General features: G+C 40.3%; 3 protein-coding genes across 5 annotated transcripts in view; 2 read left to right on the top strand and 1 right to left on the bottom strand.

Annotated features, from left to right (window-relative positions):
- Positions 1-841: 841 nt before the first annotated feature.
- Positions 842-3,845, top strand: sap18 (Sin3A-associated protein). Its single transcript, XM_074626517.1, has 4 exons — positions 842-1,028; positions 3,114-3,223; positions 3,323-3,445; positions 3,547-3,845. The coding sequence occupies exons 1-4, from the start codon at positions 957-959 to the stop codon at positions 3,701-3,703; spliced, it is 462 nt and encodes a 153-aa protein (XP_074482618.1). The 5' UTR covers positions 842-956; the 3' UTR covers positions 3,704-3,845.
- Positions 3,846-5,017: 1,172 nt separating this feature from the next.
- On the top strand, positions 5,018-8,670 carry rtraf (RNA transcription, translation and transport factor). The gene is made up of 8 exons (XM_074626516.1): positions 5,018-5,193; positions 5,660-5,784; positions 6,570-6,669; positions 6,893-6,973; positions 7,067-7,155; positions 7,761-7,829; positions 7,968-8,016; positions 8,140-8,670. The coding sequence occupies exons 1-8, from the start codon at positions 5,133-5,135 to the stop codon at positions 8,292-8,294; spliced, it is 729 nt and encodes a 242-aa protein (XP_074482617.1). The 5' UTR covers positions 5,018-5,132; the 3' UTR covers positions 8,295-8,670.
- A 412-nt stretch (positions 8,671-9,082) lies between these two features.
- Positions 9,083-23,233, bottom strand: part of nid2a (nidogen 2a (osteonidogen)) — a 45,324-nt gene continuing 31,173 nt past the window's right edge. Inside the window, exons 26-47 of one of the 3 annotated variants that reach the window (XM_074626513.1) lie at positions 22,775-22,908; positions 22,569-22,674; positions 22,318-22,442; positions 22,116-22,221; positions 21,329-21,462; positions 21,141-21,246; positions 20,008-20,141; positions 19,820-19,925; positions 19,195-19,328; positions 19,007-19,112; positions 17,888-18,021; positions 17,689-17,794; positions 15,160-15,289; positions 14,980-15,080; positions 14,724-14,896; positions 14,506-14,635; positions 14,232-14,403; positions 11,603-11,760; positions 11,304-11,427; positions 11,068-11,180; positions 9,789-9,845; positions 9,571-9,707 (exon numbers count right to left, since the gene is read on the bottom strand). In XM_074626513.1, coding sequence (XP_074482614.1) covers positions 9,799-9,845; positions 11,068-11,180; positions 11,304-11,427; positions 11,603-11,760; positions 14,232-14,403; positions 14,506-14,635; positions 14,724-14,896; positions 14,980-15,080; positions 15,160-15,289; positions 17,689-17,794; positions 17,888-18,021; positions 19,007-19,112; positions 19,195-19,328; positions 19,820-19,925; positions 20,008-20,141; positions 21,141-21,246; positions 21,329-21,462; positions 22,116-22,221; positions 22,318-22,442; positions 22,569-22,674; positions 22,775-22,908 — 2,579 coding nt within the window. In that variant the 3' untranslated portion in view covers positions 9,571-9,707; positions 9,789-9,798. Of the gene's footprint in view, positions 9,708-9,788; positions 9,846-11,067; positions 11,181-11,303; positions 11,428-11,602; positions 11,761-14,231; positions 14,404-14,505; positions 14,636-14,723; positions 14,897-14,979; positions 15,081-15,159; positions 15,290-17,688; positions 17,795-17,887; positions 18,022-19,006; positions 19,113-19,194; positions 19,329-19,819; positions 19,926-20,007; positions 20,142-21,140; positions 21,247-21,328; positions 21,463-22,115; positions 22,222-22,317; positions 22,443-22,568; positions 22,675-22,774; positions 22,909-23,233 lie in introns of all 3 variants that reach the window. The other 2 variants (XM_074626514.1, XM_074626515.1) reach the window with 2 other exon arrangements.

Here is a 23,233-nt window from a genome sequence, read left to right as displayed (position 1 = left end):
ATCTGTGTCGTTTATCTTTTGTACAGTTAATATCTTTGTTTTATCTATCTCTATACAGTAAATATCTGTGTTGTTTATCTTTAGTACCGTGAATATCTTTGTTTTATCTATCTCTGCACAGTAAATATCTGTGTCGTTTATCTTTTGTACAGTTAATATCTTTGTTTTATCTATCTCTGTACAGTAAATATCTGTGTCGTTTATCTTTTGTACAGTGAATATCTTTTGTTTTATCTATCTCTGTACAGTAAATATCTTTGTGTCATCTATCTCTGCACAGTGAATATCTGTGTTGTTTATCTTTAGTACAGTGAATATCTTTGTTTTATCTATCTCTGTACAGTAAATATCTGTGTCGTTTATCTTTAGTACAGTGAATATCTTTGTTTTTTCTATCTCTGTACAGTAAATATCTGTGTCGTTTATCTTTAGTACAGTGAATATCTTTGTTTTATCTATCTCTGCACAGTGAATATCTGTGTTGTTTATCTTTAGTACAGTGAATATCTTTGTTTTATCTATCTCTGCACAGTGAATATCTGTGTTGTTTATCTTTAGTACAGTGAATATCTTTGTTTTATCTATCTCTGTACAGTAAATATCTGTGTCGTTTATCTTTTGTACAGTGAATATCTTTGTACAGATGAAACAAAGATATTCACTGTACAAAAGGTAAACAACACAGATATTTACTGTACAGAGATAGATAAAACAAAGATATTCACTGTACAGAGATAGATGACACAGAGATATTCTCTCCAGTGGTCCAGTAGGTGGCGGTAATTCACCTCTAAGATGGTTTGCCAACCACCAATAAAACACCAATAAAACACCAAAGAAGAAGAAGAAGAACACCGGAACCGGAAACAGCCCTCGCTCTCATTAGCCGCTGCAGCACGGTGGTTGAAGCTAAAGGTCGGTAACGTTTCCTAAAGTGCTTTAAACACATCGCTGAAATGGCTCTTGAATCACGGATTACACAGGAAGAGATCAAGAAGGAGCCGGAGAAGCCCATCGACCGAGAAAAGGTAATAAAGTGAACTTGTTTTCCTGAATGAGCTCTGAGCTAGCTCTGCTCTGCTAGCTCAGCTAGCCACACATGCTAACAGTAAGTTCACTGTTACCTAGGAGACGGTTTGACTTCAGGACTAACTACAGACATCATAACAAAGATACACCACTAGTTCATCTTTACTTAAGATGCAACATGCTCTGCTCATCACCTGCTAATAAACAGAGAGGGAATAGTAGCTTCTGCGGTGTGCTAATGCTAGCGTGCTAGTGCTAGTGCAGAAACACATTGAACCTTTCCAGTGTTATTAAAGGGAAAACTAAAACATGCAAATAATTATTCTAACTATTATTATTACCCTTAATCTGTGTCATACATAAATCTAAATTAATTACCGATATAATTATCCTTATCAAAATATAAATTTGTTATCAATCCAGAATACTAATTCATTACTTATAATGTAACTTAATCACAATACTAATTCATTACTTATAATGTAACTTAATCACAATACTAATTCATTACTTATAATATAACTTAATCACAATACCAATTCATTACTTATAATATAACTTAATCACAATACTAATTCATTACTTATATGACTTAATCACAATACTAATTCATTACTTATAATATGACTTAATCACAATACTAATTCATTACTTATAATATGACTTAATCACAATACTAATTCATTACTTATAATGTAACTTAATCACAATACCAATTCATTACTTATAATATAACTTAATCACAATACTAATTCATTACTTATATGACTTAATCACAATACTAATTCATTACTTATAATATGACTTAATCACAATACTAATTCATTACTTATAATGTAACTTAATCACAATACTAATTCATTACTTATAATATGACTTAATCACAATACTAATTCATTACTTATAATATGACTTAATCACAATACTAATTCATTACTTATAATATGACTTAATCACAATACTAATTCATTACTTATAATATGACTTAATCACAATACTAATTCATTACTTATATGACTTAATCACAATACTAATTCATTACTTATAATATGACTTAATCACAATACTAATTCATTACTTATAATATGACTTAATCACAATACTAATTCATTACTTATAATATGACTTAATCACAATACTAATTCATTACTTATAATATGACTTAATCACAATACTAATTCATTACTTATAATATGACTTAATCACAATACTAATTCATTACTTATAATATGACTTAATCACAATACTAATTCATTACTTATAATATGACTTAATCACAATACTAATTCATTACTTATAATATGACTTAATCACAATATTAATTCATTACTTACAATATAACTTAGTCACAATACTAATTAATTACTTATAATATAACTTAATCACAATACCAATTCATTACTTACAATATAACTTAATCACAATACTAATTCATTACTTATAATATAACTTAATCAATACTAATTCATTACTTATATAACTTAATCACAATACTAATTCATTACTTATAATATAACTTAATCACAATACTAATTCCCCCTCTGGAATCATCATGCCAAATTTGGTGCTTGTATCACTATCGGCATGATTTTTCCACTATCTGCTCCACTATATGTAGATTTAAAAAACTCATTCAATGTGAAAAGAACTATTCTTAGTTTCAGGTGGTTATACACTAACGGAAACATATAAATATTATATTTAATTTTTGGTAATATAGCCCCCCAAATGCTACACACGGCTCCTTAAAGTGTATACTTTATGTATATGCATTCAGATACTATTAATAGTAATACTATCATGACTATTTACCAATTTCAACACCTCCTAAAGATAGCAATAGTGTTGTTAATATCTAACGTTACTGTATATTGGCACTAAAATGTTGTGTTGTAGATAGTCGGTGTGACCAATAAGGGGCAGCAAACTTTTGAAACTCTACCAGCTTTCAAGGGAAAAATTTCTAAATAAAACTTATGAATAAATAAATGATTCAGATTTGTTAGATTACCTGTCTATATTGTCTTGCCATTCTGTGTACTTTTTATTTATACCCTTCTGTTTGATGCTTATTTTTGCTGCAGACCTGCCCCCTTCTGCTGCGAGTATTCACCACCAACAGTGGCCGACACCACAGACCAGATGAATTCGCCCGTGGCAACGTTCCCTCTAGCGAACTCCAGATATACACATGGTGAGGTTGCAGACATTTCACTCTATTTTCTTTGTCGTATTATGTGTCAATAGAGCATTTGTCAGTGTTTTTTGACTCTATTCTGTGTGTGTTTTTCAGGATGGATGCTACTCTGAAGGAGCTGACAAGCCTGGTGAAGGAAGTGTATCCAGAGGCCAGAAAAAAGGGGACCCACTTCAGCTTTGCTATCGTTTACCCCGACCCCAGAGGGAAACCGTACAGGTTGGTATCGCACTCAAACAGCAGGCCACCTGCTTGTTAAATGGTCTGGTGAATTTGTGTGAACCGTATTTTGAAACACATGTCTGTCCCCCCCCTAACAGGTTGAAAGATATTGGCAACACTGTATCCGGCAGGAAAGGCGCAGATGACTCCATGACGTTGCAGTCTCAGCGCTTCCAGATCGGGGACTACCTGGACATAGCTATCACGCCGCCCAACAGAGCCCCGCCCCTTAACCCCCGCATGAGGCCCTTCTGAAAATAAACGCAGACACATAAACCTCATCAACCGAAGTTGTTTTTTTTTTGTTTAGTTTTTCCAGTGCATCATTTCCATTGGATGGTTTTTGCCTCATTTTTTAAAATGTGAAGTGTAATAAAGTTGTCATTTTTTTCTCAAAGTTTGTGCCCCTTTCTGTGAGATGGTATTAGGAATTACATTTTAATTCAGTGCATTAAACTACACTTATTTTTAATTTTTTTTTTTACAATTTTATCAGATTTAAGGCAGTCCAACATAACATATTTGGAGTCTGAATTCCTGGTGGCACCTCAGTTATGTTTCCAATTTTGAAGTTAAATCATTTTTAGTAGTATCATCGCTGCCTTCAATTATGATTTATAACACTGAAATGAGTTAAATGCTACACAAAACTGCAGGAATGTTAAAGGGACTGTAACTTCTTACATGTATAAATCATCCGAGTCAGTGTCCCATGTGCGCTCGCATATTCGCGCTCACGTGTGGCTAAACTGTCCAGACAAGACTCCAACACAAACTACACGGAAGCACCAAAACCGCAAAGTTATATCTAGCTTTGGTCTCCAGGGCTGGAGTCTCTACTGTACTCTGCTCCTCTGCCTGCCTGCCTTCAGTCAGCTCGCTCCACCTCACGTGCGTGCGCGCACACTACACACTGCAGAAGACTTCGTAGCTCTGAGAATATGTAGTAAATGTACAGTGGACGTTTGTGCAGAAATAAATGCTGCAGCTCCTCCAGACCAACAGAGGTTTCCCGTTTCTTGTGAAGTGGCGGGTTACGTTATCGTCTCCAACCGGGTGCCGGTGTCTTCCCTGTTCCCTCCGGCTGCGGTCAGGAGGCTGAAGCCGTAAAAGCCAACACTAGGATCAGCAGTGATTCATGGAGAGACCTTCGTCTGGTCAGCTAACATTACTGCCAAGCAGGTGAAATATAGAGTGATATTGTGGTTTTAGCTGACGTGTGTCCCCTCACTGTGTTGAGCGATGCTCGTTCATGTCCATTTAGAGCGAACACAAGCGCGAGCCCGACACTGACTTTAATTGACTTAACGGCCAAAGGTGTCGCTGTTAACAAGCATTTCTGATTCTTACAAACAGTCCCTTTAATGTGTAAGAAATTATACAAAATGAAATCAGAGTTTTGAACCAAAATACACCAATATGTATCAAAATAAAAAATGGGACAGGGCATATCTTTAAAAATTGCTGTTGTGGTAATGCCACACTAATACTGACTCAGTGCATTTACATGTAGTGCAGGTGGTCAGTAAGGAGAATCTTATTTTGAAAATCTTAACAGGAAGTTATAGGATTTCCGGCCGCGCATGCGTAGTGCCCCACACCGACAGCTAGCAGAGCAAACAGCCCAGCAAGACAAATATAAACTAAAGAAATCAGCTATTTACACACAAAAACACACGTTGAAATGTTTCGGAGAAAGCTGACAGCGTTAGATTATCACAACCCCGGTGGATTTGACAGCACAGGTGAGATAAAAACCCTCCAAGGAGATCTTAAATGTGGTTGTTAAACATGGAGCAGCTAACGTGTGTATGCAGGTATCACACGTTCTGTCACTGGAGACAACGCAGTGCCAGGCTCCATTCATAAAACACTAGTTTTAAGATGCTTTTTGGCTTAAAATCCTGAATATGTTAGGAAACAAGAAAAAAAAATTGGTTTACAATCATTTCATACGCTATACTTTAATTCGGCTGTGTTAAAGGACGTGTGCACCTTTTGTTTTTACCCCTGTTAAAGCAGTGAAGTAAAAGCTATTTAGCAGATGTTATGGAGAATTAGTAGAAGTAAAAAGCAAACTAATTTCTCTGCAGGCCCTTATCTTAATCCTGCAAAGAAGGCCGAGATTGCATGGTTTATTCAGTGTGTCTCTACTGTAGCCATTTGGCTTATTAGTGTGCAAACTACTATGTGTTTCTCCTCTCTGCATAGATGAAACCCAGTTTAGGAACTGCATTGTGTGGCTGGAGGACCAGAAGATCAGACATTATAAGATAGAGGACAGAGGAAACCTGAGGAACATCCCCAGCTCAGACTGGCCCAAAGCCTACCTGAAGGTAACACCACTTTTTTTTTTTTTTAATCTAATGCCAAACTTTGACTTGTTGAAAATAAAACCCTTTAAAGGCGCAGTGTGTGTAGGATCTGGAGGCATCCAGAGGTGTGGTTGCAGATTGCAACCAACGCAAACTTCGCCCGTGTGCCAAGCGTTGTAGGAGAGGGGTCAGCAACCTTTACTATCAAAAGAGCCATTTTAGGCAAAAAAAACTGTCTTGAGCTGCAAAAACATTTGAGCATTGTGATGAAGGTAACACAGTTTATAGTCTAAGTATATAAGTCTAATGCAGTGAGGGCCCAAGTGCAAATGTACTACGGAGTATTAGGGCCACATTGAGGGAAAAAACATCTGAGATTTTGAGAATAAATTCATAATATAACGAGAATAAAGTCATAACTTTACGAGAAAAAACGATGGAATATTACAAGAATAAAGTTATAACTTTACAGGGGGAAAAAGTCGTAACATTACGAGAATAAAGTCATAACTTTACAAGAAAAAAAGACGGAATATTACAAGAATAAAGTCATAACTTTATGAGAAAAGAAGTCGTAATATTACGAGAATAAAGTCATAACTTTACGATTTTCTTTTTTATTTATTTTATGTGGGATTTGTTTAATTTTTGTTGTCCTTTTTATGTGCCAATAGAGCCACCTAAATCCTACACACTGTTCCTTTAAAGCTTACATGAATGGTATTAGGAATAGGATTTCCATCACTGTTGTGGAGCTGTCAGCACTTTCTTACATTATGTGTCTGGTGTCCTTTTCCTGTGTGCAGTACCTGCAGGACCTGAATTGTCCTTTTGGAGATCAGGAGAAGAACGAGGCTGTAGACTGGTTACTGGGTCTGGCTGTAAGATATGAATATGGAGACAATGGTAAGGTATCACTACGCTGTAACACTGATGATGCCCAGTAGATGGAGACATTATAAAAGAAATAATGTTCATCAGTCAAGTTATATACTTTGACAGAAACTGTGTTGAAAACCAATAAACAAATGGAAGTCAAAACACGTTTAAAATAATCTTTATATTCCTGTTTGGACTCACTAATATATTCTCTATAACGCCACACTGTTTATATTGTGTCTCTCTTCAGTGGACAAGTATAAGAACTGTGAGCCGCTGGCAGCCTCCAGCAACAGTGACAAAGTGGTCGACCCTCTCCTCAACCTCGACAGTAAGTAGGAACACTTCTCTGCTTGTCCTTGTACTTTGCCATTTCTTTTTCATCTCTTTGATCCAAGGTGAAAGTATCATTTTTTTCTTTTAGGTAATTCACCAGAATTCAAAGCAGGAGTGACGGCTCTGGCCAACATCCTAAAGATCCAACGACATGACGACTACCTGGTTATGCTCAAGGTGGGAGTATACTCATACTTTTAAACTTCTCTTAAAAGTCTTCCTGACTAAGGCTCTTCAGACTTTATATACTTGTTTTTTAATATTTAAAGAGGACCTATTATGCTTTGTGCTTTTTCCCTTTCCTTTAGTGCGTTATGTAGTTTTTTGTACATGTAAAAAGTCTGCAAAGTTACAAAGCCCAAAGTCGCTAGAAGTCCCGCCTTTTCTTCTGTAACATTGTGATGTCACCAAGTAACACTTTAACATAATACCTGCCTAGCGGCTAGTTTGGAAAGCCCTCAAACACAGCTAGTTAGAGCGGAGCTGGAGCGGAGTCTGAAGAGTTTGGTTTGGTTGACCAATCACAACAGAGTAGGCCAGCTGACCAATTGGAGCAGAGTGGGGTTTTTCAGAGATCGAACAGAGCGTTTCAGACAGAGGGTGAAACGTGGTGCTGCAACACAGCCGCTATGAGAAAAATAAAGCTTTTTTTGAACATTAAAGCATGTAAACATGTTCAAGTAGAAACCCAAAATACAAGTATGCACCTGAAAATAAGCATAATAGGTCCACTTTAATAAGAAATTGTCATACTAATCTGTGTTTTCCTGTACTGTTGCCAGGCTATTCGTATTCTGATCCAGGACAGACTTTCTCCAGAATCCATCACTAAAGCCAACCAGAATACAGAGGTATTGCAATATTTTGTAACAAGAATGATGTATGGAGATTCTTCTATTTTACACGTATTTGAATTAAAAACTTAGTTAATTGAGTGGTTTAAATGAGCCATGTCATGTATAACATGTATATGTTCCTGTGTTCGCCAGGGTATTCCAGTAGCTTTAGACAAGCACGTCTTGGGTTTCGACACTGGAGGTGAGTGCTGCTTTTTTGCAAATTCAAACACTAGAAGACAGTAAAAGAAAATATACAATTTCTGTTAAAACCCTCAGATTAATATTGGCAACAAATTAAAATATAAATTGCATTTCTTCTCAGATGCCACTCTGAACGAGGCGGCCCAGATCCTGCGCCTGCTGCACATCGAGGAGCTGAGGGAGCTCCAGACCAAGATCAACGAGGCCATCGTAGCCGTCCAGGCCATCATAGCCGACCCCAAGACGGACCACAGGCTGGGCAAGGTCGGCAGATGAGAGCGAGGACGGAGAGGGGACGGCGGAGGAACGGAAGGACTTGAACCACGGGAGTTGTAATTTGATTTTGAGATGAAAAGTCTGCATTGGACATAAATTAATTTGTGTTTTTTTCCGTTGTTGCACGAGATCAGACCGATCACATTGGGAATTTGGATGCCAAATTTTCAGATGCTGTCTTTCATTTTTGTACTTCCTCATGGATACGTTTACACCACAACACGGTACAATCATTTTTGATTGATTAGTAATCGCCATAGAAACCATAGAAGCGTATGAAATATTCAAACTGACATTATTTTTTGCAAATGGAAGAAGACATTGTTTTGAAATAGTTGACGCTGTGTGGGAAAATATATAAATACAGCTGAACAGAGTTTGGCTCCTGTGCTTCTTGTGTGCTTGTCTTGGATGTTTGCTGGTTATTATCCTCCGTTAGCATCAGACCTGGATGGAAACGAGAATACAACAATCCCCCAAAAAGCCTTTCAAGTACCAAATCACATTTTATTGTTATAAATATCACATCTTATAAAAAGATAAAGATTTGAGAAGTAGTAGTAGTAAAAAATATTTGGCAAAAAAAAGCATGTAATGTCCTTTCATCATGTGTGAAATACAGATTAGTAGTGCAGAGAGATATGGCTGGACTGATCTGAGCATGGCACACAGGGCTCAGGGAAATACATTATTACAGAGAATCAGATTACAGTAATCTGATTACAAAAAAAACGATTTCACGCACCCAACAATGGCAATGATTTTATGGAATTTGAAAAATAAGCTCATTTGCCAAGAGTTGGATGAGAAGATTGATACCACTATCCCTGAGGAGTGTGGTATCAATCTTCTCGTCTAATTCTCGTCAAGAAAGCAAACAAATTTCCCAAAACATTTAACCATTCTTTTGACCTGGTTTTATTCCACAGCTAAATAAAGACACTTGAGTTTAAAAGCCGCTGTGGCCAGCCGACCAAAAAAGAAATCAGAAGCTCAGTTTCACAACAGAACTTTGGCTCGAACAGTTTCAGGTCATTCTTCTTTGGCTTTAACGGACAGAAGAACCTACACTCGCATACATATTAAAATCTGATTTCATTTGTTCTGTAGCTTCAATCGATAGAAAAACAACTCGCGTACAAAAATACAGTAGAAAAAAAAACTAAAAATGAGGTATAAAACAAATTTACAAAACATTTATTTTGGGGTTATATCTTTAAGGTGAGTGGAGGGGTTGTAAATTTGTTCTGGCGGTCGACCTGGCAGCACGAGGCCATCTTGCGTCCTACTGAGTGTTTTTTCGGAGGGACACTGGAGGCTCTTTTTAAGGTGGTCCTGCCCTCTGATCAGGAATCGTCCCAGAACTTTAGCACCAAAGGATACTGCAGCTGCCGCTCTGACGTTAGTGGCTCCCTGAGACAAAAATCACACATTTAAGAGTACAAAATACAACTTATATGACACATATATTACATTTCTAGTTGAAGTACAAACCTGTTTTCTTCTAGTTTAAATCTCCAGGTGGAAATGAAGAGCTCTGATTTTCTCTTCCTGTGTGAATCCAACAGGATGAGAGCTTAAGTGCTGCAGTGGCCTAATGACAGAACAAACAGAGCCTCCATCCTGAACAAAGCCCTACACTTAACAACTTGAGAGTTATCTCCGTAAAGAGCATGTGTTCGTGCATTCAACAATAACAGCTTTTAAGCCTCTTACAACCAGCTCCCTGGTGTTTTAGAGCCGTCATCATGGTCACAATTACACCACGCGTCCACGTCTTTGAAGCAAGCAGTTATTTAGTCGGAGGCTTTAGAGAGGGGCGAGAGGACGCGCAGACGTGACATTTACAGCAACACACGGCCGCCATGCGGACCGTTCTGAGAGTCGGACTGAATTGTGTGCAAACTCTTCTATCATGAGCAGATATTACACTCTCTGCTCACATCTGCCAAGGTGCTACTTTAGGGATTATCCTGTGTTTAGGGGGCTACTTTGTACTTTAAAGGTGTCTAACGCAAGGCTTTGAAAAGGACTTGAAGCCATCTGCACACGTCAACACATCAAACATGACGCACACAAACACAAAATACAGGTAGAGGGTCGCAGGCAGCTGTGTAATCATTGTTCTCGTGTCTGTATTGGATGTGAAGTCACCACACACACACACAGTGGAGCAGAGGGTCTAAGCCAGCTGTGTGATGACTGTTTTCTGGGTGCAGGGTGATGAAACACAAATGTGGGTTTCTGCAGACAACAAAGGTTGCATTTACTGGTAATTATTTACTTTCATATTTGATACCTAATTTGATCCATTTATGCAGATTTTACTTGCTGTCAATGGATTAAAATTGCCATTTTTTATCTGTTCAAAATGTACCTTAAAGGGAGATTGTCTGCCGACATGCGGGTTCCCTACACTCAATGCTGTGCCTGAACACATCCTGTGTAGACACTGAACGTGCTGCTTTCGCTGTAAGAAGTTCATATGTCCTGCTTTTTCCATTAGACTTGAATGCAGCGTTCTCCTCCGCTACATCCCCTGTTTTCTGTCTCTGTAAATGCAGCCTTCGGGGTTAAGGTGACATCTGCTGGGAGTTGACTGATGTGATGACATCACTGCACACAAACCAATGAGCTCACTGTCTGCTACACCTTGAAGTGTGTGTGTGTGTGTGTGTGTGTGTGTGTTGGTTGTTATTATACAGAGCCAAAATTACATATCTGAACAGAGTGTGTGTGTGTTCAGCATTCATTCATTTCACAATACACATACCTGATAGACAGCTGGTGGTTGCTATGGCGATGCCGTACAGGTGAGAGCGCTGGTCAGGCAAGTACTCATCAGTGATCTGACTACTGTCTTTGCTCACTGCGATCACTCCGTCCCTACGAGGCAGAGGAAAGACAAGAGAGACACACTGAGGACGAGGAGGCAGCGGGTGCTTCGTACTGATCAGCTCATCGATTAGTGATCGGTAATGAAGATGAAGACTAGGTAAAGATGGCTACCTCCTCCAGTCAGTGTAGTAGAAGTGGTTCCTGTAGTAGACCATGCTGAACGGGTAGTTGACGGTGGGGTGGACCACTCTTCGACCCGAACCATCCGGGGATACGCACTCCAAACGCTTCGTACCTGACGCGCAGAGCAGAAGAAACACATGGATCATTGTAATTGGAAGTTTATAGCGTTTATAGCGACGCATCGCAGCGTGATCGGGGCCCAAGTAAAAAGAGTAATTCCCTAGTAGTAATGGCAGCAGCAGTTAACTAGTGGTCACATTGACAGTAGTAGTAGTAGTAGTGTTTACCTGCATCGGCCCAGCAGACTTGTCCAGAAGAGGAGTCATACGTGAGAGCGTTTGGCAGACCGATCCCGTCAGACACTACCACCCTGCGGTTCTGACCGTCCACCGACGCACTCTCGATCTTAGGAGCCTCTCGGTTCCAATCGGTCCAATACAGAGTACTGCAGAGAGGAACACAGGAGGCAGGGATCTCTTTAACACCATTCAACTTTATCTAGGCTGCATTCGCATTATGATGACCACTTTAAAGGTCTTATTGATAACATTTTTATGCAGATGAATATTTGAAAAATAATAATACACAGAGCCTTTAGAAAGGTGCCGAATAAAAGTATGGCTTTTCCTGAAAAAAATATTGTGAATTAATCATTTTAAAAACGTTGGCGGGTCCAAAATGAATGTTTTGTTTATCTCTGTGGAAGATATCTGACGTTTGGTTCCCACTTCTAACAAAGCCTGTGAGCCAATAGGAAAACGACTTTGGTGACACGTGGAAAAAACGGATAAATGGCTCACGGTGTCTGGCAACAACTTGTTGTGAAGTAAATGCAATTGAACGGGGGAGGGAGAATGCTACATCTAGCGACTGAATGTTATCAATAGCACCTTTAAAGTGGACGAGTAAAACTATTTGTTGCAGCTGTGTGTTTTTGCATGGACTTGTTTTGGTACTGAGCGCTGCGATCTGGCTAATATAAAGAGACAAGAGGAAAAGCACACACACAGAAGAGCGGGTATCTAAAGGTACAAGGGCACGGGGCTCAGGGGACCAGCTGCCTCATGCTGATGAGGTCACGGTCAGGTTACTCTGAGCAACGTGCGACCTTTGACCCCCAGCTCTCCCAGTGTTTCATCTGTATACGTCAGAAGATTTGGACCACACGGGCTGACGCAAATAACACATTTCTCTATTTCAAATACCTCCATATTTGTCATTCTGCAATGAATCAAATCATATTTTTGTAACAGCAGGATGACAGCAGAGCTTCAGGCAGAGTGTGTGTGTGGGCCGCTTATGACGCCACGCTGTAGATGATGTTGTACATGTGGGGGCAGTCCGCTGGGAACTACAGGTAATACACACCACATGAGCAATCAGCTCACACACACGCCATGTGTGTGTGAGTCTGTACGTTAATTAATTTGATGAAGGTATGGCTGAGCAGATGTTGAGACATTCATACGCATGCTTTTATAACGTGTGTGTGCACGGCCTTCGCTGTGTGTGGTTATGTGTGTGTGAGGGCAACATGTGCAGGCTCAGGAATCACAGAGCACATGCTTCATCATAAGTGTACCCGTGTGAAGCAGTAATTACCTTTAGGACTTGGCTGTTTGTCAGAACACACACACACACACATACTTGGCATTCAGTCAGAAAATAAACTGTCAAAAACCAATATTGTGAAACACACATTTTATGATTTGGGTTATTGCTGCTACGTTTAATCACTCGTATCGACCGCATTAATACACACAAACACACACACATGTTGATTATGCGATTAGCTGCAATGATGAAAAGCAGATGTTGTTCCTGGAGAGCTGACCGACAACGGGCTCGTGCTTTCATTGCATGTGTCCAGGATTAATAGCATCGGTACAGTTTTTTTGGCACAGTTTTGGTGCAACGCTGTCAGAAAAAGCCAGAATTATCAAACAGACGTTACCAAAAGGGACGCTCCACCCAAACCCCATCAATTCCCCTTGCGATATCATCCCGATGAAGTCATGTTTAGTGACCAGACTCAACAAGAATCCTGTCTGCAAAATGGCTTTAAATATAATCTGCTGTACTAATGAATTAGACGCAGGCCTTGTTGACTCATCGCCTGTCTGAGGACTTCAATGTGTTTGTCATAGTAATGGACTGGAAACCATGTGTGCCCTCTCCTGATATTAAACCTCTCTGTATACAGCGTCTCATTCTGCCTCAGTGGAGCACCTCCAGGATGTTACACTTGACCGCGATGAGAGAGCGTGTGTGGGCGTTTGTTTCTTGCTCAGGGAAGAGATTTGTACATGTTAAAGGGATAGTTTGGGTGTTTTGAAGTGTATGAGGTACGTATCCATAGTCAGTGTATTACCTACAGTAGATGACGGGAAACAGACAGGAGTACCAGCACGGGAACAAAGCAATGTACTGATGTGGACGGGGCCGGAAGCAAAACAGATTTTAGACGCCTAAAAAGAATCAATATCAGTTTAAGTGTACGCAATATTTTCACAGCTTCTGGCATATAACAGCTTCAGTTCTCCGTCAGAAACATAGACTGTATAGCTGAATCACAGCAAGGAAAACCGGCGAAAGTATCATAAATATAGCGTACTCTTAAACTGATTTTTTAAGGTATCTATAATGTGTTTTGCTACCGCCCCCGTCCACAGTAGTACATTGTTTTGCTCCCGTGCTGGTAACTCCTGTGTTGCCGACCGCCATCTACTGTAGGTAATACACTGACTATGGATAAGTAGCTCATACAACCCCACTTCAAAACACCCGAACTATCCCTTTGAACTGTTCCAAGGCTTTAGAAGTGGCAGGTTTTTTAAGTTGAATGGCTCAAGTTTGTGGATGCCAGAAGACAGAAAGACAAAAAGACAAACTGGTAGATGGACGGAGGGTGTTTACCCGGTGGAGGAGACCACAATGATGGCTCGAGGGTTGACCAAGTCTGTGTCAAACAGCGTCCGCCTCCCGCTGCCGTCCAGGTTGGCGCTTTCGATCAAGTCAGGGTTCGAGTCGACCCAGAACATCAACCTACGCTTGACGTCCACCGCCAAACCCTCCGGACTGACCAGATCTACATAAAGCAGGGACACCACATAGAGAGTTTTGAGATCATTTAAAAATATACATTTATAATAGAAAATGAAGGAGTGTGTGAAGAAGTGTGAGTTCTTACTTGTGTTAATGAGGATCTCTGGCTCGGCACCAGCCGCCATCGAAGCTCTGTTGATTGTTCTCGCAGACAAATCTGTCCAATAGACTTGGTTCTCTTTGCAGTCATGGGCTATACCGACAACTATGGAACCCTGGACACACACACACATGAACATAAGCATACACATAATAAGTAAAAATGTATGTATGGAAGCGTGTGTGTATCCATTCATCTCTTACATGTAGAGTCAGTAGTGTTTTGGACCGGGCTCCATCTAGTCTGGTCCCGTTGAGAGGCAGCGCTCCTATCTTCTGTCCCTGAGCGTACAGTAGTGTGATGTCAGTGTTTGGCGGAGGGGTCACATCTGGGCGGGGCAATGGGCGCACGGTGGGCGGGGCCACTGAGGGAAGGCCTGGGACAGGATTGGACGGGTTAAAAAAAAACATTCAATGTCATTTTGATCACGACATGTCGTACAGGTGAAAAGATACTTACATGCAGGTTTGACGACATCATTCGATCGGGTACCAGGAACCTCCCGCCCGTCCTGGTCCACACACCAGCAGTAAGTGGTCTCACCATAACACTGGACCGGACTGAGAGAGACAATTCCCTTTCTCAAGTCATTTGTCATTAAAAAACAATTTCAACTGTTTTTTTGTGTGTGGCATGTACCTGAATAGTCCATCTTCCTCGCACTGAGGCACGTATTGTTGTGGCTCTGGTGTCCCACCGTAGTGCTCGATCAGACTGGCCCTCCATCGCTCGCACACACTCTCAGGACGCTGGGTTGGAGCCACGGGGACTGTGGGGGACACAAGTCAAACAAACCCAACGCTTTAAAGAGGACCTATTATGCTTATTTTCAGGTGCATACTTGTGTTTGGGGTTGTGATTGTCAACCGAACCAAACTCTTCGGACTAACTAGCTTTGTTTAAGGACGTTCTAAACTAGCCGCTAGGCAGGTATCATGCAAATGTGTTACTTGGTGACATCACCACGTTACGGAAGAAAAGGCGGGCTGTCAAGCGAGGCGTTTCAGGCAGTTCAGGAGCAGTGTTTCTGTGGGGGAGAGAGGAACTCCCTTTGGTGTGGACTTTGTAGATTTGCAGAACTTTTACGTGCACAAAAAACTACATGACACACTAAAGGAAAGGGAAAAATGCACAATAGATGCTCTTTAAAGTTGAATATAATGCTACATGGCTGTAAAAATTACAATTCAGATCCCATTCTGTTTTATTTATCATTATTTAATCATATTCTCAGGGTGTTTTTCTAGCTCCAGTTTATATTCCAGTGATAGGCGGTGCGCTTGATTAATGGTGTGGAGAGGCCCTGTGTTTAAAGAGGCACACACACATCTTGCTTTTGTCAATATTGTTTACCTTGTAAAATCTCTTTAATAACTCACTTTATGGGAGAGCTTTAAAACTAAACCTGAAACCACTTTAGGCTTCCACTAATGTTTATTCTGGCCTCTCTCTCACTCGCTGAACATTTCTAAGAAGGAGATTAGGATAATATTAGAAAGGAGGGTGAGAAGAGGATAGCTCTATAGTGAGAGATCAGAGAGGTTAAGAGTGACTAAACACTTAGACTGATGTCTCGCTAAGTTTTTCCAGCAGGATTTATTGTAGTAGCGGTTAGCACGCTGTAACCCAGTCTCATGAATCACTTGGTTTTACTTCTATTTACTGTTTTAACCACATGACCAACTGGGTTTAGTGGTTCATGACGTCCTTCCCAGAAATCGACAGCATGTGGACTGTCCACTAAATCAATGATATTTCAATCCCCAGGCTGACTTACTGTGTTGGCAATGAGCTGCATGCGGGCACACAAATTTGAGAGTTTAATGTCGGTGTTTGATGCTTGCGTCAAATATAATTCAAGAACTGAAATTATCAAATTATGGGGTTCCATCCACGCAAACAATTTAAGTTTTTTGTCTTAACATCTGATTTGGAGCAGAGGATATGAATTAAAAACTTAAAATAAGCAGGAAATGCCCTTGACTGTGGCTGTACTGTGCAGCTTCCAGGTCTAATGAAACAAAGTTCAGATAAGTTACAAGTCTACGAGCATGTGTTTCTGTCTGTGCAGCATCTGCAGGGCGGGTTGTAACACTGTTTAGTCACTCAGCTGGTCAGGCAGCCCGTCCACTATTGGTTTGGTCGCCTGGCAACGGCCGACTGCTCATCTTACCACGAAATGACCACTTGAAATGTTTGGATGGAATTTATAGCAAGAACTGAATTTATAGAGCGGCCTCTGTGTGTACATTAGAGGGTGAGTGAGAGGGTGAGAGAGGATCACAGGGTCACAGAGAGAGAGAGAGAGAGAGAGAGAGAGAGAGAGAGAGAGAGAGAGAGAGAGAGAGAGAGAGAGAAGGGAAAAAAAATAAAGTGATGTTTTTCAGTTTAAATTGTTAATTACCACAAGGACATTACTTGTTAGTAGACACATTTTTAAATTTTTTATCTGTTCAAAATGTTCCTTAAAGGGAGATTTGTTAAATATTTAATACTCCTATCAACATGGGAGTGAGCAAATATGCTGCTTTATGAAAATGTATGTATATATTTATTATTGGAAATCAATTAACAACACAAAACAATGACAGATATTATCCAGAAACCCTCACAGGTACTGCATTTAGCATACAAAATATGCTCAAATCATAACATGGCAAACTGCAGCCCAACAGGCAACAACAGCTGTCAGTGTGTCAGTGTGCTGACTTGACTAGGACTTGCCCCCAAACTGCATGTGATTATCATAAAGTGGACATGTCTGTAAAGGGGAGACTCGTGGGTACCCATAGAACCCATTTTCATTCACATATCTTGAAGTCAGAGGTCAAGGGAACCCTTTGAAAATGGCCATGCCAGTTTTTCCTCGCCAACATTTAGCACAAGTTTGGAGCGCTATTTATCCTCTTTCCCTATAAACTAGTATGAAATGGTTGGTACCAAAGGATTCCTTTGATTTTTCTAGTTTATTATGATACCAGTAACTTCACTCAAGCTTTAAACGGAGCCAGCTGTAACATAAAAAAGCGTTGAAGAAATTAGTGGCATTAAAACTAATTTTGCCAACATTTTTGCCAAAATGTCAAACTATTCTTTTAATCCGAATTGTATTTCGCTTGGATGCACAAACATTTGTGAAAGTGTCTCAAGCAGTGATAACAGTCTCACCTGTTCTGTCACAGTCTACATGTGGTGTACCAGGTGGAGTCCTGGTTCCTGCTCTCTCCTGTCCTCTACTGTCCACACACCAACAACGTCCAGTGGAACCGTGGCACTGAAATACATAAGAATTAAAAAGAATATTATCCATAATGAGAAGAAGAACAAAAAACAAGTGAAACACACACATAGATAAATCACAGTTTACCTGTTGAGATGTGTACTGTCCTACTGCATCACACTGAGGTACATAGGCTCCAACTATAGGGTATCCCTCTGGACTGGTGGTCTGTACACTGGCTCTGTGGTGCTCACAGTGAGTTTTAGGACGCTCCGGTTCATCTGGAGAAAATTAACAAATCTACATCAGTTATTAAGAAACAAACAAGCGCTCTTGGCAACTATAGAAGTCATTAATCATTATGATTCAATGAACATCTTTCATATGTCTCCTGACTGTCAAGACTACCCTCTTTGCTGTCAATCCCTATCCGGACTCTATGCAGATGATATTCTACTTTTATTCGCAACCTCAAGCTGTCTACTCATCACCTTAACTTAGAAAACGACATCAAACTATATTTTTTCCTGGTAATCCTGACCTCTGACTGTGCATTCAAACACTTGTATTCACTTTATTTACAATGTTTCGTTCAGAATCCTACATTCTATCAATCGCTTGTATTCAAGTTTTTAATTCGATGCACCTGTCTGTAAGACTTTCTGGTGTGCAATAACTTAACTAATCCTGACCTCTGAAACACCTCTATCATTAAAACAATATTGACTCCTGCACAGACTGTTATTTTAGTACAATCACTGACAACCATCTGGCATGCATCATGGACATTTCTTGTTCTGTGGGTCTGCAATCTACAACATTTGGCTCGTTCAAGCTCTTCTCATGTCCTGTATAAACTATAAATACTTCTGGCTGGCCTCGTAAAGGATTCTTGCCAGCCTGTACAAGTCATCCAGAATGCTGCAGAACGTTTGTGTCTGCTTCACTCTGATCTCCTGCTTCTTAGCTGAGATGTTAAAACAACCTTGTTATATCCACTGTAACACTCATATATGAAGATAAGATAAGATAAGATAAGATATTCCTTTATTAGTCCCACAGTGGGGAAGTTTGCAGTGTACAGCAGCAAAGGGGATAGTGCAGAAACAAGATGCATCAGCTAACACAGTAAAAAAAGAGCTAAACAAAGTGTAAGAAAATATGAACCATTTAAATAGAAGGAAGTATAAAAATAGGAGCAGTATATACAGTATTGACAATAAACAGACTATTAAAAAACATGGCCTATGGTGTTTTTGGGCTCACCTGGTTTGTCACAGTCTTTGGGTTGTGTACCAGGTGGAGTCCTGCTTCCTGTTCTCTCTTGTCCCCTACTGTCCACACACCAGCAATGTCCAGAGGAACCGTGGCACTAACACAATATTGAAAGATTATTTAGGTATCATTAAGCCACGGTAAAATACGGTTAGACAGGTGTGTTACTCGATGCTAACCTGCAGTGGTAGGTACTGTCCTTCAGCGTCGCATTGGGGCACATAAGCTCCAACTATAGGATATCCGTCTTGACTGGTAGCCTGAGCTCTTTCTCTGTGGAGTTCACAGTGAGTTTTAGGACGCTCTGGTTCATCTGGAAAAAATGGAAAGATCTACATAAGTTATTTTGAAACACACAAGGGCTCTTGGCAACTATAGAAGTCATTAGTCATCATGATTTAATGAACATCTTTCATATGTCTCCTGACTGTCAAGACTGCCCTCTTTGCTGTCAATCCCTATCCGGTCCTCCGACGCTATGCAGATGATACTCTACTTTTATCAACAACCTCAAGATGTCTCGATGATCCCTGACAACCATCTGGCATATTTCATGGACATATATTGTTCTACATTTGGCTTGTTCAAGCTCTTTTCATGTCCTGTATAAACAATATACTATAAATACTTGTGTCTGGCCACGTAAAGGATTCTTGCCAGCCTGTACGAGTCATCTAGAATGCTGCAGAATGTTTGCGTATATAACTTCTTCACTCTGACCTCCTGCTTCTTAGTTGAGATGTTAAAATAACCACGTTATATCACTCATATATGAAACATAGCCTAAGGTTTTTTTGGGCTCACCTGGTTTGTCACAGTCTTTGGGTTGTGTACCAGGTGGAGTCCTGGTTCCTGTTCTCTCTTGTCCCCTACTGTCCACACACCAACAATGTCCAGAGGAACCGTGGCACTAACACATTAATGAAAAATGATTTAGGTATTATTAAACCACGGTAAAAGGTGGTTAAACAGGTGTGTTAATCGATGCTAACCTGCAGTGTTAGGTACTGTCCTTCAGCGTCACATTGGGGCACATAAGCTCCAACTACAGGATATCCGTCTTTACTGGTAGCCTGAGCTCTTTGTCTGTGGTGTTCACAGTGAGTTTTAGGACGCTCTGGTTCATCTGGAAAACATTTACAAAAGTTATTAAGTAACACATAAATTGTTTCTAGCAAATCTCAAGTCGCAGGTCTCGGCAATGTCACCTAAAATCCGAAACAGCCCTGGTGACTTATGTGTTACTGAGTCATCATGTTGGTAATGTTTCACAGACCTCCTGACCCACCCAGTGGGCTACCTCCAGGTCAGAGAATTGAAGCCAATCCTGAAGTGCCTTGAACTTGCATTCTTTCTAATAGCCAGCAGGGGGCAACTCCTCTGGTTGCAAAAAGAAGTCTGATTGTATAGAAGTCTATGAGAAAATGAGCCTACTTCTCACTTGATTTATTACCTCAGTAAACATTGTAAACATGAGTTTATGGTCTCAATCGCTAGTTTCAAGTCTTCTTCAATACAGCATGATGTTCATTTAGTAAATTATGGTCCCATTTAGAGTCAAATAGACCATAAAGCAGGGTATGGCGACGGGGCAAAAACCAAGATGGTGACGGCCAAAAAACAAGATGAAGACGGACAAAATGCCGAACTTGAGGCTTCAAAACAGCAGTCCACAAACCAATGGGTGACATCACGGTGACTACGTCCACGTCTTACATCCAGTGTATGGTCCCACTATGCTGATGACTATCTCATCAGCCATCTGATCTCTGAAAGGCCTCCCCGTCCTCTTTGATGGTATCATGATGACTCCTGCACAGACTGCAGTCTTTGTACAATCCCTGATGTACCCTGAATACGTGGCATTCATTACGGCCATTTTCTCGTTCTGTAGGTCTACACTGTACAACATCTGACTCTACTCAGTACAATTATAGACCCCCCTTAGCTATGCTTAACCCCTACAACTCATCTAGAATGCAGAAATGATGTGTTATCATCCTGCACCTTCCCTCTGGCCTCTTGCGTCTTAGTTCAGATGGTACAACCTGACGCACATATCCAACCAGAGAGTTTGGATCAATATGAAAGTCACTCCAACGGCAGCTAGAATTAGCAGTCTCACCTGGTTTGTCACAGTCTTTGGGTTGTGTACCAGGAAGTGTCCTGGTTCCTGCTCTCTCCTGCCCCCTACTGTCCACACACCAACAATGTCCAGTGGAGCCGTGGCACTGAAGCAATAATGGAAGATCATTAGGTATTATGTCTACAATTCTATTCTTGTTAATCCACACAATGTCACAAGATGTTTACCTGAAGGGATATGTACTGTCCTACTGCATCACACTGAGGTACATGGGCTCCAACTATAGGATATCCCTCTGGACTGGTGGTCTGTACACCGTCTCTGTGGTGCTCACAGTGAGTTTTAGGACGCTCTGGTTCATCTGGATAACAAAGATAACAAAGATTGATGCATTTTCACAAGTCATCAGGAAAAATTGGTGTTACTAGCAAAACAGAGGTAAGATATTATGTTTTCTCATAGACTTTCTGTTCTTTCTAAAGTACAATATGTAGAAAATACCAATTCAACACATCAATATCTTTCACAGAGTAATAGCCCAAATAAAGTCCAAATAACCGTTTTTAAGATTATACAACCTCATTTTTTTGCTTTTGCTGATGGACTCTCTCTTTCCTCAGTCCCTTTAAACTTCCGTTTAAACATCAGCGAAATTAGTAGTAAGGAACATCCCTATTTTTACCACACATCTTCTGCACTGGGATCCCACATGGCTCAGTCCTGAGCCCACTACTCTTCCTCTCATTCGGCTCTATTGGGACAACTCAAAATCTTCCAGCTACTGCTGCTACTAGCTTGTTCAAGATCTAGTCATATCCCTGCATGTGCTACTGAATAATCCCATCTGACTGGGCTCCTAAAGTATCCTCTTAAGTCCCTAAAGCATGCTCTGAAAGTTGCACAACTGATTTTACCCACCATAGATTATCATTATTCATCCGCTTCATTTTGGTTTCACATAATACTTGAATGTGTCTATGCAACAAGACTTTAGCAGCTAGAAACAGCACTCACCTGGTTTGTCACAGTCTACAGGTGACGTGCCAGGTGACGTCCTGGTTCCTGCTCTCTCCTGTCCCCTACTGTCCACACACCAACAATGTCCAGAGGAACCGTGACACTGAAATATACAAGAATAACAAACCATTATTACACATAATACACCTTATGACAGAGCAAAGACGTTATGTCTTTATCCATTAAAACCAGATCTTACCTGTTGAGACGTGTACTGTCCATTTGAATCACACTGTGGTACGAACACTCCAGGTATAGGATATCCCTCTGCACTGGTGGTCTGGACACTGTCTCTGTGCTGCTCACAGTAGGTTTTAGGACGCTCTGGTTCACATGAGGATTTCAGATTAAATAATAGTAAATAAATAGTCACACCGGAGTACAAATACCTTAGTGATGATATTCTTCAGAGCTAGTAGCCGACATGTAAGCAATAAAACTTTCCCTTACCTGGTTTGTCACAGTCTGTAGGTGGTGTACTAGGCGGAGTCCTGGTTCCTGCTCTCTCCTGTCCCCTACCGTCCACACACCAACAATGACCAGTGGATCCGTGACACTGAAGCAATAATGATCGATATCAACATTATAGTTATATTTCTCCATATTACTCAAAGTTGCATGACATTAATAAATAAAATCTGTCACCAGATGCTTACCTGCAATGATATGTACTGTCCGTTATCGTCACACTGAGGTACGTAGGCTCCAAGTAGAGGATATCCCTCTGGACTGGTGGTCTGTACGCCGTCTCTGTGGTGCTCACAGTGAGTTTTAGGACGCTCTGGTTCATCTGGGGAGATAAAGATGGACAATAGCAGGATCATATGCATATTCTTTTAGAGCATGTATAATAGAAAAATATAAATATATTATCTTTAAGCCATATTGCCCAGCCCTACTACTTACCTATATATATAATACTTATTATTAAGATATGGAGTGCAGTCAGTAATCAGTTATCATAAACACTAATTGCAGTCTACCATAAAACTTAAATGTCATTATCATAATTACATCATCCTTTACTGCAGAGGCTACTACTTTAGGTTAATGCTGGATGTGTTTGTGTAAAGACCTACAAATGTACTTTAGAGGGCACATTTTATTTTTATTTT

This window comes from Sebastes fasciatus, chromosome 24, assembly GCF_043250625.1.
Source record: "Sebastes fasciatus isolate fSebFas1 chromosome 24, fSebFas1.pri, whole genome shotgun sequence".
Lineage (NCBI taxonomy): Eukaryota > Metazoa > Chordata > Actinopteri > Perciformes > Sebastidae > Sebastes > Sebastes fasciatus.
This window is presented reverse-complemented; position numbering and strand designations above follow the sequence as displayed.